The following is a 17,271-nucleotide window of genomic DNA, read 5'->3' on the forward strand; positions in this document are numbered from 1 at the left end:
ACACATCATCCATTATACATGAGAGGAAACTAGTCAACTAGTACCTACAAGGTCGACTAGTGGATCTACTAGTCGACTAGTTGCTTAATGCCCTAGTGTATATTGTAGCATCTCTACCGTTTCGGTCCATCATCTGACCTTTGTAGGTTTATTTTCTCCCCTACGTACCATTTTCCACCCCTGTGTCAATCATCTAATGTGATCCTGGGCTCTACACACCCTCCGCCAACCTAGTCCCCCATATATGGGGGACAAGGGGAGAGCAACAGACTTGAACTCATGCTTCCAAAATACATTTTAGTCGACTAAATCAACTGTAAATCTAGTCGACTAAAATCTTGTGCAATTTAGCCGACTGAAACTAGACTTAACACTAAAACATTCCAGGTGACTAAAATGTGACTAAAACTAAATGGAAGCCAATCAAGAGAATACAACTAAAACCGAAATCTCCTGCCAAAAACAACACTGCACATCTATCCATTAACCCATTTTGCATCATGTTATGCTTTAGCTATTGAAAAATAGCAGATCTACAAGCTCATAGAGCTTGTAGATCTGCTATTTTTGAAAAATCGAAGAGCGACTGACATAGAAGACATTTTTTTAATCTGATCTCAGGTCAGAATGGAAAACTGTCAGGATGTAGAAGACATTTTTAGAATCTGATCTCAGGTCAGAATGAGAATGATCAGCATCTTTATATTATTTTTATGTAACCGTGGACTAATGATGATAGTGCCGTGGAGCCATCTTTTCTTTCCTCTACCAGTTGAGATGTAAATAAACTCTTGCCGAATCCTATAATGTCATTTGTTTCCACATCTCTTTATTGCGAACGCAGTGATTGCGAATACAGTGAGCACTAACTATGAGACCCTGCAGATCATGTCTGTGTGTCTGTCTGTGTGTCTGTCTGTCCCGCTGTGACACCACCCGCCCGCCACCAGAGGGCGCAGCTGTAGCACACACACACACACACACACACACACACACACACACACACACACACACACACACACACACACACACACACACACACACACACACACACACACACACACACACACACACACACAGTAGAAAACTTAAAAAAATTACTAACTAAAAAGAAAAAAAAAGTATGTAATTTATTTTAATTGTTGTTATTGCAATTTAGGAGCTGCGTTCGCTTCCCGCGTTTGCGCGTCTTACTTGTATATATATACACATCAGTCAGGCTGAAAATAATGACACTGACCAACCTTTGTGGTCTTCCAGTTTGTATATAATCCATTTCACTGGGAAACAAAGATACAATAAGTTATCAAGAGATTTATAGAGAGATATTAGTAAAGGAGCAACTTGGACACTCAGGCATGAAGGAAGCGTGAGTTCAAGTCCGTTGCTCTCCCCTTGTCCCCCATATATGGGGACTAGGTTGGCGGAGGGTGTGTAGAGCCCAGGATCACATTAGATAATTGACACAGGGGTGAAAAATGGGTTACAAAATCGTGGGATAAAATAAAATATATATATATATATAAAAAAAGAGAGATAACAAAAAAATATCTTAAAAAAAAAGAAAAAAAAAAAAAAAAAAAAAGAGAGATATTAGATTAGCCAGAAATGTATCAGAAAGCATCAGAAATGTGGACCGCTATGCTCATGGGGACCAACAGTACCACAGGGTCACGGACAAAGTCAGAGAGAGAAGGATGAGGATGACAGGGCACTGCGTCAGGCACCCAGAACTTGAGGCAAGTAAATTGACCCTAGGGAGCCAAACCCAGGGCAAAACCAGGAGGGGAAAGAAGCGTATACCAACTAATGTAGACGTGCTGCGGCGCGACAGGGGCAGCGGTGGCCGAACGGTTTGCGGAGCGGTCTTGATATCGGAAAGGTCGCTATAGTTCGTATCCCCGGACCGGAACGTTGAAGTGCCCTTGGACAAGGCATTGAACCCCTACCATGAAATGTTCTATGAGCAGGGCCTGGCTGTAAACAAGTTATTGAGTTTATAATCCAGTTACCCTGGGTAAAAATAGTACCTTTCCTTTGACAACACTGCTGAGCTCAAAAACCTGAATGTTGGATAGGAAATTGCGGAGGGCAGAGAACCCGGGAATCCCGAGTTGGTGTTGGGCTAGACCTCACTCTCGCAGCAACTACAGTACTTAGATAGCCAATTAAGTACGAAGAAGATGTGAAGAAGTATGAAGTATGAAGAAGTTTTGCCTGTAATTGGCTTCGACAGAGGGGCGTATTTCTTACGAGGAAGGTCATGAGCTCCGGCACCTAATCATTTACAAATTAAGCACTGACACACATTTTGTAGTCACTCAGAGGCACTAGGGTTTAAATGCAGCCCAACCATACACGTCAAAAAAGTCTATGGTATACGTCGCTGACAGATTGCAAACAATATAAATCACACAAGAGCATCAACTGTCTGACCAATCACACATGATGTTCTCATGTCGGAGCTGTTTTCAGTTCAAAAATCTTCTATAGGTGTAAGAACTACCGAGCAAAAGTTCTAAAAGGCACTGATCTTAACCCCTTTTGGTGTTTTAAGCATTATTATGTTATGCTTTAGCTATTGACAAATAGCAGATCTACAAGCTCATAGTGCGGCACTGAGTGCATGGGAGTATGCTGCAGCCCATGGGGTGTCAGAGGGGGCCTGGCACACCCTAAATGTATCTTTTATGTACGTAGTGTTTAACTATAACAGTTTCCGTGCCGGGAATGGATTACTCCAGGTTAATGTCGCTGCCGTATCGGACATACCCGCCTTTTGTTTTATGTGTTTAATCCGCCGTAATGTAATGAATCAAAAGAAAATCCGTCTTCGTCGCGGAGTATGAGACTGGATGCCTTCGCTGTGATGACGAAACCGGAAATCGTCACATGCTGTGGGCTTCTGGGAAATTGAGGCCAATGGAAATGCATTGGGTGCAACGCCTCATTGAAACCAATCTTGTGTGCGTCTTCCGGGTGCACCAAGATGGTGGATGCTACACACAGATCATAACAAACCACGGGAGCTTTTTTTGATGGATTTTCGCGGATTAAAAGCCCAAATAATTCAGCGTATGCTCTAAAGGTAATACAACAATCTCGGCAGTGAAGGGGGGTTGATTAAAATGCGGGTTAATCGTAAAAAACAGTCAAACTGATAATGACCAGACAGTGAGTGGCCTTGTGGTTAGAGTGTCCGCCCTGAAACTGGGAGGTCGGGGGTTCGGGGGTTCGGGTCATACCAAAGACTGTAAAAATGGGACCCAATCAGTGTTGATTGGTTCGTCGACTAAAACTAAGGCGAAAAATGTTCATCCACTGAGGAAAACTAAATGGAAACTAAATAAAACCTAAGCTAGGACATGACTAAGACTAAATATATTGACAATTTCGTCAACAAATAAAAACTAGATAAAAAATGGACTAGTGGACAAGAGATCCAGTATAAGTCATTTTACACCCGGTTACATGCTGAAAATAGCCGATCTACAAGCTACCGTAACAAGTGAGCTTGGCCCTCCAAAACACATTTTAGTCGACTAAATCAACTGTAGATTTGCTCTTCACCGTGGCTTGTGACGTCATGTTGTAGTTCGGTGGTCACCCCACCACCGAAAATCCAGACTATATGTGATGTGCGCCACCCCTCGACATTTTCTACTGCCTCCGCTCAATCATTTCATCCCGGAGCTGACGAGCCTGCAGCTGCTGCAGCCCTGGCAGAGATATGAAAGGAGTGTACTTTTGTAGAATGTATAAGAATGTTTTAAATTTGTTTATCGTATAGTGTGGTGTTCTGTTCTGTACAATAGCTGACATAACCAGTTTTTTCCCACACAGTCAAACTAGTCTAGTCTACTGAGAATGGAATTCTTGACAATCTGTATTTATGTCTGTATAAAGAACAGTTAATTAGGCCACGGGCTTTCATCATGATCATGACACAATCCAAAATAGCAGATCTACAAGCTCACAGTGCGTGAACACTATTTTAAAAATGTAAAATAATAATTAAAATAAATGTTTTTGGCCAACATTTCCACCGGACAGCAAATATATATATATATATATATATATATATATATATAGGCCTATATATATTATTATTAATTTTTTTAACCTTTATTTACCCAGGGAGCACAGGTGCTCATTTTCAGCAACGACCTGGACATAGAAACCAACACCGACAGACACACTCACACACACACACACACACACACACACACACACACACACACTCACACACACACACACACACACACACACACACACACACACACACACACACACACACACACACACACACACACACACACACACACACACACACACACACACACACACACACACACACACACACACACACACACACACACACACACACACACACACACACACACACACACACACACACACACACACACACACACACACACACACACACACACACACACACACACACACACACACACACACACACACACACACACACACACACACACACACACACTAAAACCTGGGAGCTGACCAGTACAACCACAGTCTTATACTGTTGGCCACTAAGCAGCTCCAGGGGGAGCAGTTGGGGGTCCAGTGCCTTGCTCAAGGGCACTTCAGCGGTCTTGGGTGAGTGATGACAATCACTTCCACACTCAGATCTTTCCTGCCCGTCCGGGGGAATCGAACCTCCAACCTTTCGGCTACAAGGGCGCCCGAAAGGCCGCTGCTCTAACCCTTAGGCCACCGCTGACCCAAAGATAAGCACTCCTTGTTGTGGATGTGTTCAGTCACCACGAAGAGGAAGCAAATGAAGTTGTTTTTGTCGACTAGAACTATGACGAAAAATGTTCGTCGACTACCTTTTTCCACTGACTGGAAACGAAATGGAAACGGTCATTAACGACGGCATCAAGGCCCGCCAAAATATACATTTTAGTCAGCTAAATCAACTGTAGATTTAGTCGACTGAAACTAGACTGAAATTATAACATTCCAGGTGACTAAAATGTGACACTAAATGAGAACTATCCAACAGACTATATGGCTAAAGCTAAAATCTAAATGCCAAAAACAACACTGGTTGGCAAGCTATGTAGGTACGTACAGTACGGGTAAATGCCTCCTCACAGACGGTGTGTCAGATTGTCCATGATGTGACAATAAGCGGCCTATTTTAAATGCCAAGCTCTCTCTAAACACTCTCACTCTATAGAGATGCTCGGCTGTTTATACCTGCTGCAGCATGATTGCTTTTGCCCTCGCGGGTCATCGCTCTGTTTTGTTGAACCCTTTGTGGTTCGCCTGCACTGTGCTTATCGCATTTTGGGGGGCGGGAACCCCTTTTGGCTATGCTTTAGCTATTGAAAAATAGCAGATCGACAAGCTTGTAGGCCTGCTATTTTTGAAAAATCGAAGAACGACTGACATAGAAACATGGCTATTTCAGGAAATCGTCAGGATGTATAAGACATTTTTAGAATCTGATCTCAGGTCAGAATGGGCTAACAGCAGCGAGCGATGCGAAACCGCCGTTACCGACACTCGAATTACAGTAGGTGCACCTCCCACGACACTGTACCGCATACTGTACCGTATACCCATCAATCAGATATTCGCTCACACTGTATTGGAGCATGCAAATTCATACATGTAATTGACATTTAATTAACGATGAAATACTGATGAGCCCCCAGCCCACACATTAATTCATCATGAATTTGCCATCCACTCATCATTAATTCATCATGAATTTGCCATCCACTCATCATTAATTCATCATGAATTTGCCATCCACTCATCATTCATTCTAATGGTGACTAATGGTGGACCATTTAGACCTGAGGACGATTCTACAAATGCCTTCTAAAATCCTGACAGTTTTATGAAAATCCCTGTGTTTCTGTGTCAGTGGTTCTCAAACATTTACATGCCAAAAGTTACATGTATTTGGCCGCCAACCCCCATCTGAAAGTATGTTGTTCCAGCCAGGGACCCCCCCCCCCCCCACACACACCCCGCTCCCAGAAGCAAAGATTTGAGTTAAAAAACGTTGGCTCTGAAAGACTATATATTCAAAGATTTGCGGCACATTTTCACGATTAAAATTTTATAAATAGCAGATCTACAAGCACGTATCGCGGCACGCTTTTAATCCGTTTTTTTAAGTCATATACGGACAATCCACCGGACAGAATGAGATAGGAGACGCGTTTTGATGACGTCATCACAAAAAGGTCCGTCACTATAACTATATGCCAACAATACCCACAAGAAGTGAATTTTCATATTGGAACTATAGGATATAGTAGCGCGGCACTCTACAAGTGAGCTTGTAGTTCTGCTATTTTTGAAAAATCATGAAAATGTGGCACAATTAAACCTTGGAATATTCTTTCCAAAGAGCGACCCATTTTATCATAAAGCTTTGCTTCTGGTGAGGTCCCTGGAACAACATATTTTGAGATGGGGGTCGGCGGCCAATTACATATAATTTTTGGAGTCCTTGAGATGAAATATTGAGTGATGTAGGCCTAGAAACATAGGTATTTCAGAAAACTGTCAGGATTTAGAAGACTTTTTTCACTTATTTCAACGTCAGGCCTAAATTGGTTAGCCCATTCTGTACGGGAACCCCTTTTGGTGTTTCAAGCATTATGTTATACTTTAGCTATTGAAAAATAGCAGATCTACAAGCTCATATAACGTGTAGCAGATCTAAAAGCTCATGATCGTGTAGGTCTGCTATTTTTGAAAAACAAAACACACCTGTGTGAACTGAGTGGTGCATCTCTCTCTCTCTCTCTCTCTCTCTCTCTCTCTCTCTCTGGCACAGCGCCCCTACTGGTACTAATAGTCATATACTGGTGCTCAGATACACATAGATACACACGGACATTGCTGGTTGTAGGAGTGGTTGCACCACTCAAAAATCGTGAAAATGTGGCGCAAATGTTTGAATATATTCTTTCAGAGCGAACGATTTTAACTAAAATCTTTGCTTCTGGGAGGGGGTCCCTGGAACAACATATTTTCAGATGGGGGGGTCGGCGGTCAAATACATATATTTTTGGGGGTCCTTGACATGAAAATGTTTGAGAACCACTGATATAGAAACATAGGGTTTTTCAGAAAACTGTTTGACACACACCTGCTGTCGCTGTTTGCATTTCTGTCTGAAGTATTCATTCAATCAAACAAACAATCTAAACAAAACAATTCAAGGACTGATTCAAATGTCAGTGCACACACGCACACACACACACACACACACACACACACACACACACACACACACACACACACACACACACACACACACACACACACACACACACACACACACACACACACACACACTGCGCAAGCATAAATAAAGCCATATGAGAGACAGCGGGTAAGGAAACGCAGAAGTGCATAATTGCACAATTATCTCAAAAATGATAATCTCCTGCAGTGTAGTTAAATGAAATGTAATCATATCATTCATCATGATTATTGATGAGGATTTATGGTGGTAAACTTGTGTTTTTTTTTTGTCTTTGTTGCTCATTGTGCTTCTCAGTGCCATTATCTTTGGCTTCATGCAGTGTTTCCATTATTTAGCAAGCCTCGCAAATCCATAATTTGTGACACAATCACAATTTCAATGACTTACTTCTGTTTAATTCTCTGCAGCTGTGGTGGAATTAACCAATTTAGGCCTGACGTCGAAAACGTTCAGTTCAGTTTTCTGAAATACCTATGTTTCTATGTCAGTGGTGCTCAATATTTCATGTTAAGGACCCCGAAAACTATATGTAATTGGCCGCCGACCCCCATGTGAAAATATGTAGTTCCAGGGACCTCCCCAGAAGCAAAGATATGAGTTGAAAACGTTTGTTCTGAAAGAATACATATTCGAAGATTTGCGCCACATTTTCAAGATTTTTCGAAAAAAACATGATGCTTCAAACACCAAAAGGGGTTCCCGCCCAAAATGGATTAAGGGATGAAATCAGAGACAACACAACTGAAAAGGGGGGAGTTGTAGAGAGTTGAACATTCATTGGACAAGCAAACAATGCACCCAGCATGCTCCAAAACATGAGGAAAGAAAAGGACTGTAACAGAAAATAACACGGGAGGGATGGAGGAGGTGTGGTGGAGTGCAGTGTTGTTTTTGGCAGCAAATTTCTATTTTAGTTTTAGTCATATAGTCTCTGGAATAAAACTAGTTTTAGTCCTATTTTAGTCACCCGGAATGTTTTAGTGTTAAGACCAGTTTTAGTCGACTAAATATCATAAGATTCTAGTCGACTAAATCTACAGTCGATTTAGTCGACTACAATGTATTTTGGCGGGCCTTGATGTCGTCGTAGTGACTGTTCTTTTTCACTTTCTGAAAAATAGCCAATCTACAAGCTCACAGCGCGTCGCGCTGCGAACCTGAACTTTGAACATTCAGTGGATTTTCTGTGGTCTGGAGTTTTCTCGGGAGTTTGGAAGCCTTTTGAGCTGCAATGAAAACAGGCAAAACAGTGTAAACAGTGACATAAATATGGGATTTGCTGGCTCTTACATCACAAACAGCAGGCAAATCAGAGCACCTGTTTGAGTCAGAAAAGCCCAGACCACAGAAAATCTACTAAATGTTACAAAAATAAATTGGTGCAATTGAGCTCAGAAAACCTGGAAAAAAAAATTAAGAAAAGAAAAAAAAAAGGTTTTTCTATGTCACAATCCCTTTAAGGTTCTTTTTTGCAGTCTGTTTGTATTGGGGGCGCGACCCCACTCCCCCTCCCCACGCGAGACATGGCCAAAGCATTTCCGGGGGCTACTGTAACATATTCATGTGATTATGGGAGTGATAATAGACAAATTCAGAAACGGGTCTAATGTTTGTCGCAGCTTACGCATTTCCTGTAGGCGGAGCCGACATAACTGCGGGGTAAACCTGCCTCTTAAAAAACCTCTTCTACTACGGTGAATGGTAGAGTGACTGATGTACAGTCTGCCTCCAACGTTACTCTTTTACCTGCTTTTTACTAACACTAACATCACAAAGATGCCCAGAACATCGGGATGAACCTGTGTAGTTTATGGCTGCTCCAACAGTAGTGGCAACATTCCAAAAACAAACAAAAAAACGTCAAAATGTCAAAATATCCACGCGGTGGCTGAGAGCAGAGCCATAGAGTAATGGTTGAGACGAAGCAGTGAAAGGTCCTGAAAGTCTTACCCAATACCCAATCTTTCTGTTTTATGAACACAATGCTGCAGTACTTTATACCTCATACTAAGCATTTAAAGTATGAGGTATAAAGTACAGCAGCATTGTGGTTTTTTAAGAGGCAGGTTTACCCCGCAGTTATGCGGGGTAAATATGTAAGCTGCGACCATGAGACCCGTTTCTGAATTCGCCTATAGGTAGCATAAATATTTTACTGCAACACCAGCAGAGCAGCAGGAGTGCACTGGGCAATTGGACAGGCACGATTGAGGGCTGTGGTGGGCACTGGGCAGTGTTGTTATTGGCAGCACATTTTGATTTTAGTTTCAGTCGTATAGTCTTTTGAATAAACATTTAGTTTTAGTCACATTTTAGTCACCTGGAATGTGTTTAGTGTTAGTCTAGTTTCAGTCGACGAAATGTCATGCGATTTCAGTCGACTAAACCTACAGTTGATTTAGTCGATTCAAATCTATTTTTGCGGACCTCGATGCCGTCGTAATGACCGTTTTTCACACTTGCTGAAAATAGCCGATCTACAAGCTCACAACGACGGAGGGGCGCCGTCTCTGGCCAACTTGAGCCACGAGAGACGCCACCGAGCTGCATAGTCTTCCATCACAAATCAGACAGGCAACAAGTAGATCAGATTTGAAAAATAAGTTAAAGAAATATCTCATGTCACTTGCTTTTGATGATGGTCATTGAACACCGTTTAAAATCTTTCATAGTGTAACGGTGTAGGCTACTCAAACTGAAATTGTATTCGTGGTTGCGATGTTATATTTATTAATCACTCGTTTTATATTTAGTTGTAATTTATTTTTTTAACTGTTTTTCTCACAGTCTTGTAAAATGTATTTCATATGATGTAATTGTAATGTATTTTATGTGTGGACCCCAGGAAGAGTATAGCTGCTACTAAGGTAGTAGTTAATGGGGATCCAAATAAACAAATAAACCTAGTTGCCGTGTCGGAACGTTGCAAAGTTTGCTATAGAGAGTTGCAACCCGATATGGAAAGAGTAGTAAATTATTACCTATTATAAGCCTGTAATTAGGAATTCCGAGCACAGAGAAGTTTAAAGACACTACACATCGAACCCCGACCCAAACAAAACCCCTTATAATCTGACAGATCGGATTTAAAATTTACATTTTCTTTCGGTCATATTTGCTGTGTCATTTCGGCTGCAGTTGCGGCATTCTTATAACCCATTTAGACCTGAGGCCGGTTTTCTGGAAGAAAAAATATATATTTCTATATCAGTGGTTCTTATCTCAAGGACCCCAAACATTGTATGTAATTGGCCCGCCGACCCCAATCTGAAAATATGTTGTTCCAGGGACCCCCCTGGTGCAGAATGCTTATGTTAAGAAAACTAGAAAATACTGTTCCTGAAGAAACAGTGTGGGCTCAGTGTGGGAGTATAGCTCGATGATGACGTATTAATGATAATGATAGTGAATTTATTTATATAGCACATTTCAAGACATAGTCACAAAGTGCATTACATAACAGGGTAAAAAACAACAACAACGTAGTCACAGCTACAACAAGATATCAATGAATGACAGCAAAGGACAACATTGACCCACATCATGGTGTCACAAATCTTCCTATCGGTCAACCCACATGACCTATACAGGTTCCATGACCTGAGTGGAGAGCAGAAGAAGAGACATGAAAAAGAAAAATGAAGAAAAATAAGGGAGGAGAGAGGAGAGGAAAGCAGAAGGAAGAAAGAATCTAGGATTCACGTGTGTGCGTGTGCGTGTGCGTGCGCGCGCGTGCGTGTGTGAGCCACACGCACTAATGGTTTTCTGTCATAAGAAAGCCCTGCTGAAAACATACTAGTCTGAAAACTGCAGCATCTGCCATGTGTGTGTGTGTGTGTAGTGTACACACACACACACACACACACACACACACACATACACGTGCATGTGTGCTCGTGCATGTGTGCTCGTCTGTGTACACTAGCGTAGCATCTTGTTAATTCATGAAAATTATACCCTCGCAGGTCCAATTGGTTGCATTTTCTCAGAGTTACACAAGTCGATAAATGAACCGAGAATTGCACTCCCGCGTGTACAGTGAAGCGAAACACCCTTGAAATGTGCGCTCATGCATGTGGCAAGGCGAGGTATGGATGCGGGTTAGAATAGCGATGGAGATTCAATCAATGTGGTTCCGGCTGCAGCAATTTTCCATCAATGCTCCTCAAGGTTCATATACTGGCGTGAAGTGAGCATTACTGACAGGTTATGACTGACACAAATCGATGAGCATTCACCTTGCATTTCTTCTGCTGTACAATGACTGTAAAGTATAGGATATATTCCGGTGTTGTTTTAGGCAGCACATTTTGATTTAGATTTTTAGTCATATAGTCTCTTCAATAGTTTGAATTTAGTCACATTTTAGTCACCTGGAATGTTTTAGTGTTAGTCTAGTTTTAGTCGATTAAATGTCATTGATTTGACTGTTGATTTAGTCGAACAAAATGTATTTTGGCGGGCCTTGATGCAGTCGTTTCACTTGCTGAAAATAGCAGATCTACAAGCCCACAACGCGTCGCAGCTTGTAGATCTGCTATTTCCAGCATGCAACCAAGTGTAAAATGACTGGATCTCTTGTCCACTATAGTCCCTTCCTAACATTTTAGACATTAAGTTGACAAAATTGTCAGTAAGTTTAGTCTTGGTTTTAGTCGTCATAGCTTAGTTTTCATTCAGTTTCCATTTCGTTTTCATCAGTGGAAAAAGGTAGTTGACGAACACATCATCAGGAATAGAGATCCTTGATGTCATCAATATTGGCCAGCAAGTCTACATCTGACCTCAAACCCTTAGATCTCCATATATGGAGCTCACCTCATTGCATATGTTGATACTTCCCCATCCATCGTTCCTCTTCGATGTCTCCCTTTTGACTGATACCTGTCCATTTAAACTCTAGACGCGCCCGCCCCAAAGTTATTAGTGCAACCGCCGCGCCCGGCAAGTTCTCAACAGGTCCGAAAATGAAGGCCCGGCCCGATACCTGGACCCTCATCAAACCCTGTACACTCAAGACACCGCCCCCGCTGCCACCCTTAGATCTCCATATACAGTATGGAGCCCACCTGTTCTGACATTCCATACGTTGATCTGACCTCATCTAACCCTGTACACTCTACACGCTCCATATATGGCCAGTACAGAATTGATTCCATATGTTGATCCGACCCCCCATGCCAAAGCGCCAGCACTCGCCCAGCAGTCTGCTGTCACCCAGGCGGATATGTTGATCTTGACCCCCCATGCCAAAGCGCCAGCGCTCACCCAGCAGTCTGCTGTCACCCAGGCCGGATGCGTGCACGCGCTTCTCGCCCTCAGGCGTCTTACTGGTTAAGGTACATGTTAAATAGCTCTACATTCTGTTAGTAGACCTACTTGCTATACGGTATAGTGTTTGTTCAGTCTCCATGTCTCTTTCCATCCACATCTCCACCGAGTGGCGCGCTACGAGCTTGTAGGTCTGCTATTTTTTTTAAATCAAAGAACGACTGACATAGAAACATAGCTTTTTCAGAATACTGTCAGGATGTAGAAGACATTATCCATTCATAAAATGTGCCCGCATCGTCAGCAAGCGCCTCTAAGCTTGCTGACGATGGATCGGTTTTCATAGCACTAATTTGGGCCCGTCAAGTTCAAGGGCACATGACCGTGCACACAGTGATTTACGTCATGGGCCCCCGATGGTGTTTTAACCACAGAAAATCACGTACCCTACCTTTAACCAACATATATATCACTTATATAGGCCTAATACGACAAGTTATCGAATTATAGGCTTTAGTTTAGTGGATGGGATGGGATTATTTGTAATGCCTAGGCAGGCTACACCAGTCTAATGCAATCCCATGCACGGCCACTCCAGGACACCGATATTGTGAATGAGTGACACTTACGCGCGCGCACAGACACACACGTGCACGCTGCACTGCATATAGGCGGCTATAGGAAGGAGATATGACCACGTACACGCTCGCCAGTGGTGTAAAGTAACTAAGTACTTTGACTTAAGTACTGTACTTAAAGGTATATTCAGTGATTTCACTTAATTCAAATATCACTTATTTTTTTGTTTTGTTGTGATAATCCTCCCTACTATAGAGTGTGCTGGCCATATAAGGAGTTCCTCCCTGTCCCCAGTTAACCCCTGGGGGTCAAAAAACCTTAGGTTTCGTTTTTGACTCTCTATCCTGATTGGACGAAAGGCTGGGTCCCACAGCCAAAAACGAAACCTAAGGTTTTTTGAGTGAAATCACTGAATATACCTTTAAGCACAATTTTGAGGTATTTGGACTTTACTTGGAGTATTTCCAATCTCCAGTACTTTTAGTAGTCCAGTACTCTACTACGTCTCAGAGCCAACATTTGTACTTTTGCTCCACTACAACCATTTGAAAAAAATAGCCGATCTACAAGCTCACAATGCGTCGCAACGCGGCGCATTGTGAGCTTGTAGATCTGCTATTTTCAATAGACTTTGTACACATTTTGAACTTGTGAAATGGCACATTCTGCACAATGAGCACTGTGTGTCCGTGAGCAGCTAATCTTGGCCACCGTTAACCCGGTCGATGCCAAATTTTGCACACACACTCCCTGGATGCCAACGATGAACCTCGGCCCCAGAATTTCCAGAACGGCCTGTTATAGCGCCACCAGGAGGCCGCTTTGTGCAAAACAAGTTTTTGCACAGTACACCTACAGATTTTGTCCAAACATCGCGCAAATTGGTACACAGTCTCTCTAGAGCCATTCAACGAAAAGCGTCTTTCAGATTTCTCAGACTCCATCCTGATTGGTTAAGATTGGCTTCCAAAGTTCACAGGAGTGCTCAGTTTCAAACAAAATGCTGCAAATCATGAACACATCGCGTGATTTCCGTGAAATTGTGCACGCACATTCCCACTAGGCCGAGGAAGAAATGCCACATGAACAATTTCAACTCAGCCTCAAGGTGGCGCTATAACTGGCCGAAAAGTGTTTTTACCTCTAATTTACTTTTGTTGCCCTTTTATCCAACCACCAGATGAAGGCAAGCTGCAATGTCCTTTGATGAATTGAACAATGTGGACCCTGTTGTAAACAAGTGTAATGCTTAATTGGGTCGTCCACTCACAGTTGACAGTCTTTGTATTGAGTTCGTGCTTAAAATGTACTGTAAATTCTACAAACTGTTAATAAAGATTTCAATCAATCAATCAATCCTACATTCCTATCCTGGTGGAGACCTGTGCCCAGAAGGGCACTTTTTCTAGTTTAGACTAGTTTAGATGTCATTGCTTAGACATGGGTTAAGGTTAGGTTTAGGTGTGCTGCCCCGTGGGAGGTTAGGTTTAGGGTGAGCTAGGGTTTGAGATAGGTTGTAGTTGTAGCACTAATGACTGGTCTAAACCAAAAACTGTCTGAACTAAGTACTGCACCCCTTACGACATGCAAATTTCCGGGTGCAGTACTTAGTTTAGACAGTTTTTGGTTCAGACTAGTCATTGGTTAGACCAGTCATTAGTCCTACAACTACAACCTATATCTCAAACCCTCACCCTAAACCTTAACCTCCCACGGGGCAGCACAACTAAACCTAACCTTAACCCATGTCTAACCAATGACTAGTCTAAACTAAGTATGCACCCCGAATTTCCACATGTAAACCTGTAAGGCAAGGTCATTCCCTCGACCTCCAAAAGGGAGAGCAGGCGGAATCAAATTAAACACCACCCTCCCTAACTAGCCGACTGGATAATGATCACCACTAGTTAAATCCTATGTTTCACCTGGATGTGGGTTGTGTCAGCACTAATGTGCTGCAGCTTGGTAGCCTATAGGCTACCGTTGACGCTGGGCAGCAGCTACACTAGGGCAGACACATTCATTCAGCCAGATTCAAGCATATGCAGTTCCATTTCACACCAAGATTAGCAATCGGATTTCTCCAGGTATATGCCTATATATATATATATATGGCTACATCCAATCTGGGCAGCAGGGGATGGGATGAGGCAGGGGCTCCCCGTCATGGGGAGGGGAGGGGAGGGGGGGGGGGGCTACAAACAACAATTCATGTTTACAACGGCTTTTACTACAGCAATATAGTATTGGTAAAAAGCTGTTTAAAACTGCACGTGTGTCACTCCACTGTGTGGACATCAGCCAAAAAAAACGCACACTTGTGAATTTCCATAAACAGGCAGCGTGCCAACTGCCAATAACGAAGCTTATAGCTGGTGATCCAATAAACACACTTGACGGCTGATAGGCCGATCACCGCAAGCGACCCAAACAATCAATTCCGTTGATTGACTAATTGACGTTTTGCCCAATTGCCTGCGAGAACAAATAGGCAATATCAATCAGGCCTGTACGGCGCGCTGCCAGACAAGTTAATGTAGCTTGTCGGTTAATTATTAATGGACGTTTTCCTTATAACGAAACAAAAAAAAAGTCTATAAAGCACACACAGTGAATTATAATTAAGTGATGCGGATTGCGGACGTATATATACGCATGCAGGCGCCTTTGGCAGCAGGCAGGCTCCACTGATGTAGTGTCTGTCTTTGGCTGCATGACTTTCATTACGCAATATGGTTCCCTCCACAGTTTCAATCAAACATCAGACGCAACAAAACGAGATTTAAACGTATAGTTTTTTTTTTTTGCCATCCAATCCAAAACATGTGAGGTGTGACCTCCATAGAATGTATATGCACTATAGCCTATGTTATGTCCCATTGTTGCACACGTTGTTGTCAACTATAAAGCAACATTAATATTGGCAATATTTGTGGACAGTCTGTTAACCTTCAATGCAAATCACGCACGTCATGCCAGTGCTGGCTGCCAGACGGTCAGTCGGTATGTGATCTGATGTCCGCACTGAATGCAAATAATGCAGCCTATATAACACACCGTTTACCTTTAATTTAAATATCATACATGATGAGTAGCAAACATGCGCCTCCACATAGCCCGTATAGGTTTATTTGAGCACAGTGCAGACTCAAGAGTGTACATAAACTTGTGTGTGTGCGCCACAAAGAAACATGGATTTGTGATACTGTAAAGTCACTTCATTTGGGTCGTTTTATTTAGACCCCATCACGGTCTGCAATCTATTCTACAGTATAGGCTGGTTACTGATGGACACATGCAGGCTCAGAGACGTGCACTCACTCACCTAACTTTTGCTGCCACGGAAGATATCGCATCGTTTCTCAGATTTTTCCTTTTGGACGCGGCAGTTCCCATGCTGCTGGCATGGAAACGAAGGAGCTCATTCCCACATGAAGAGACCCCCCCCCCCCCACTACCAACAAAAACAAACGACGGAAGGAAGGAATGCGACAAGAAATTCGTTAAAAAAAAAGAAAGACAAAAAAATGGCTGAAGGAAATCCAAGGAAGGAAGGACGGACGGACGTATACTAGGAAAGATTCTGTGCCGCGTAACGTGCGGTGGTTGGAATTGTAATTATATATTTTCACGCGCCCATGCAGTGCCAAGCCAGAGACACAAAGAGCAGTGGGAAGGAAGCCTAGTACAGGCTTTCTGCACACGCAGTGAGCACTCACTGTCAACGTGCACTGAGAGAATATACAGATTCTCTCTCTCTCTCGTCTCTCCCTCTCCCTCTCTCTCTCTGATCTGAGATGGCAGTAGCGTGCACAGATAGACACTAGGGGGTGCTAGAGCACCCCCTGTCCTTTTGGCAATGTGCTCTTAAAAAAAAAAAAAGGGTTAATTTTTTTTCTTAATTTGTAGTGTGTGGACCATGGTGACATTGATCAAATCTTTGATAAAAAAAATAGCAGACCTACAAGCTCGTAGCGCGCTTGTAGATCTGCTATTTTTCAATAGCTAAAGCACCAAAATGGGTTCCCGCCCCAAAATGTGCTGCACAAGGTGCCCTTTTTTTCACTTGAGCACCTGCCCCTCTAAATGTCTGTGCACGCCACTGTGAGATGGGGTGGGAGGAGGGCAGTGGACCAGTGGAGCTATAGCAT

At 42.8% G+C, this 17,271-nt stretch overlaps 1 protein-coding gene across 1 annotated transcript in view; it reads right to left on the reverse strand.

The window, feature by feature from the left end:
* The window catches only part of nsmfa (NMDA receptor synaptonuclear signaling and neuronal migration factor a), a gene marked incomplete at both ends in the record, with an annotated part of 42,745 nt that extends 26,229 nt beyond the window's left edge, over positions 1 to 16,516 (reverse strand). The window contains one exon of the mRNA XM_083793244.1: positions 16,446 to 16,516. Coding sequence (XP_083649370.1) covers positions 16,446 to 16,516 — 71 coding nt within the window. The remainder of the gene's footprint in view (positions 1 to 16,445) is intronic.
* Between the last annotated feature and the right edge of the window lie 755 nt (positions 16,517 to 17,271).

Source organism: Protomyctophum parallelum (assembly GCF_964188405.1).
Source record: "Protomyctophum parallelum genome assembly, chromosome: 21".
In the NCBI taxonomy this organism is placed as follows: Eukaryota; Metazoa; Chordata; class Actinopteri; order Myctophiformes; family Myctophidae; genus Protomyctophum; species Protomyctophum parallelum.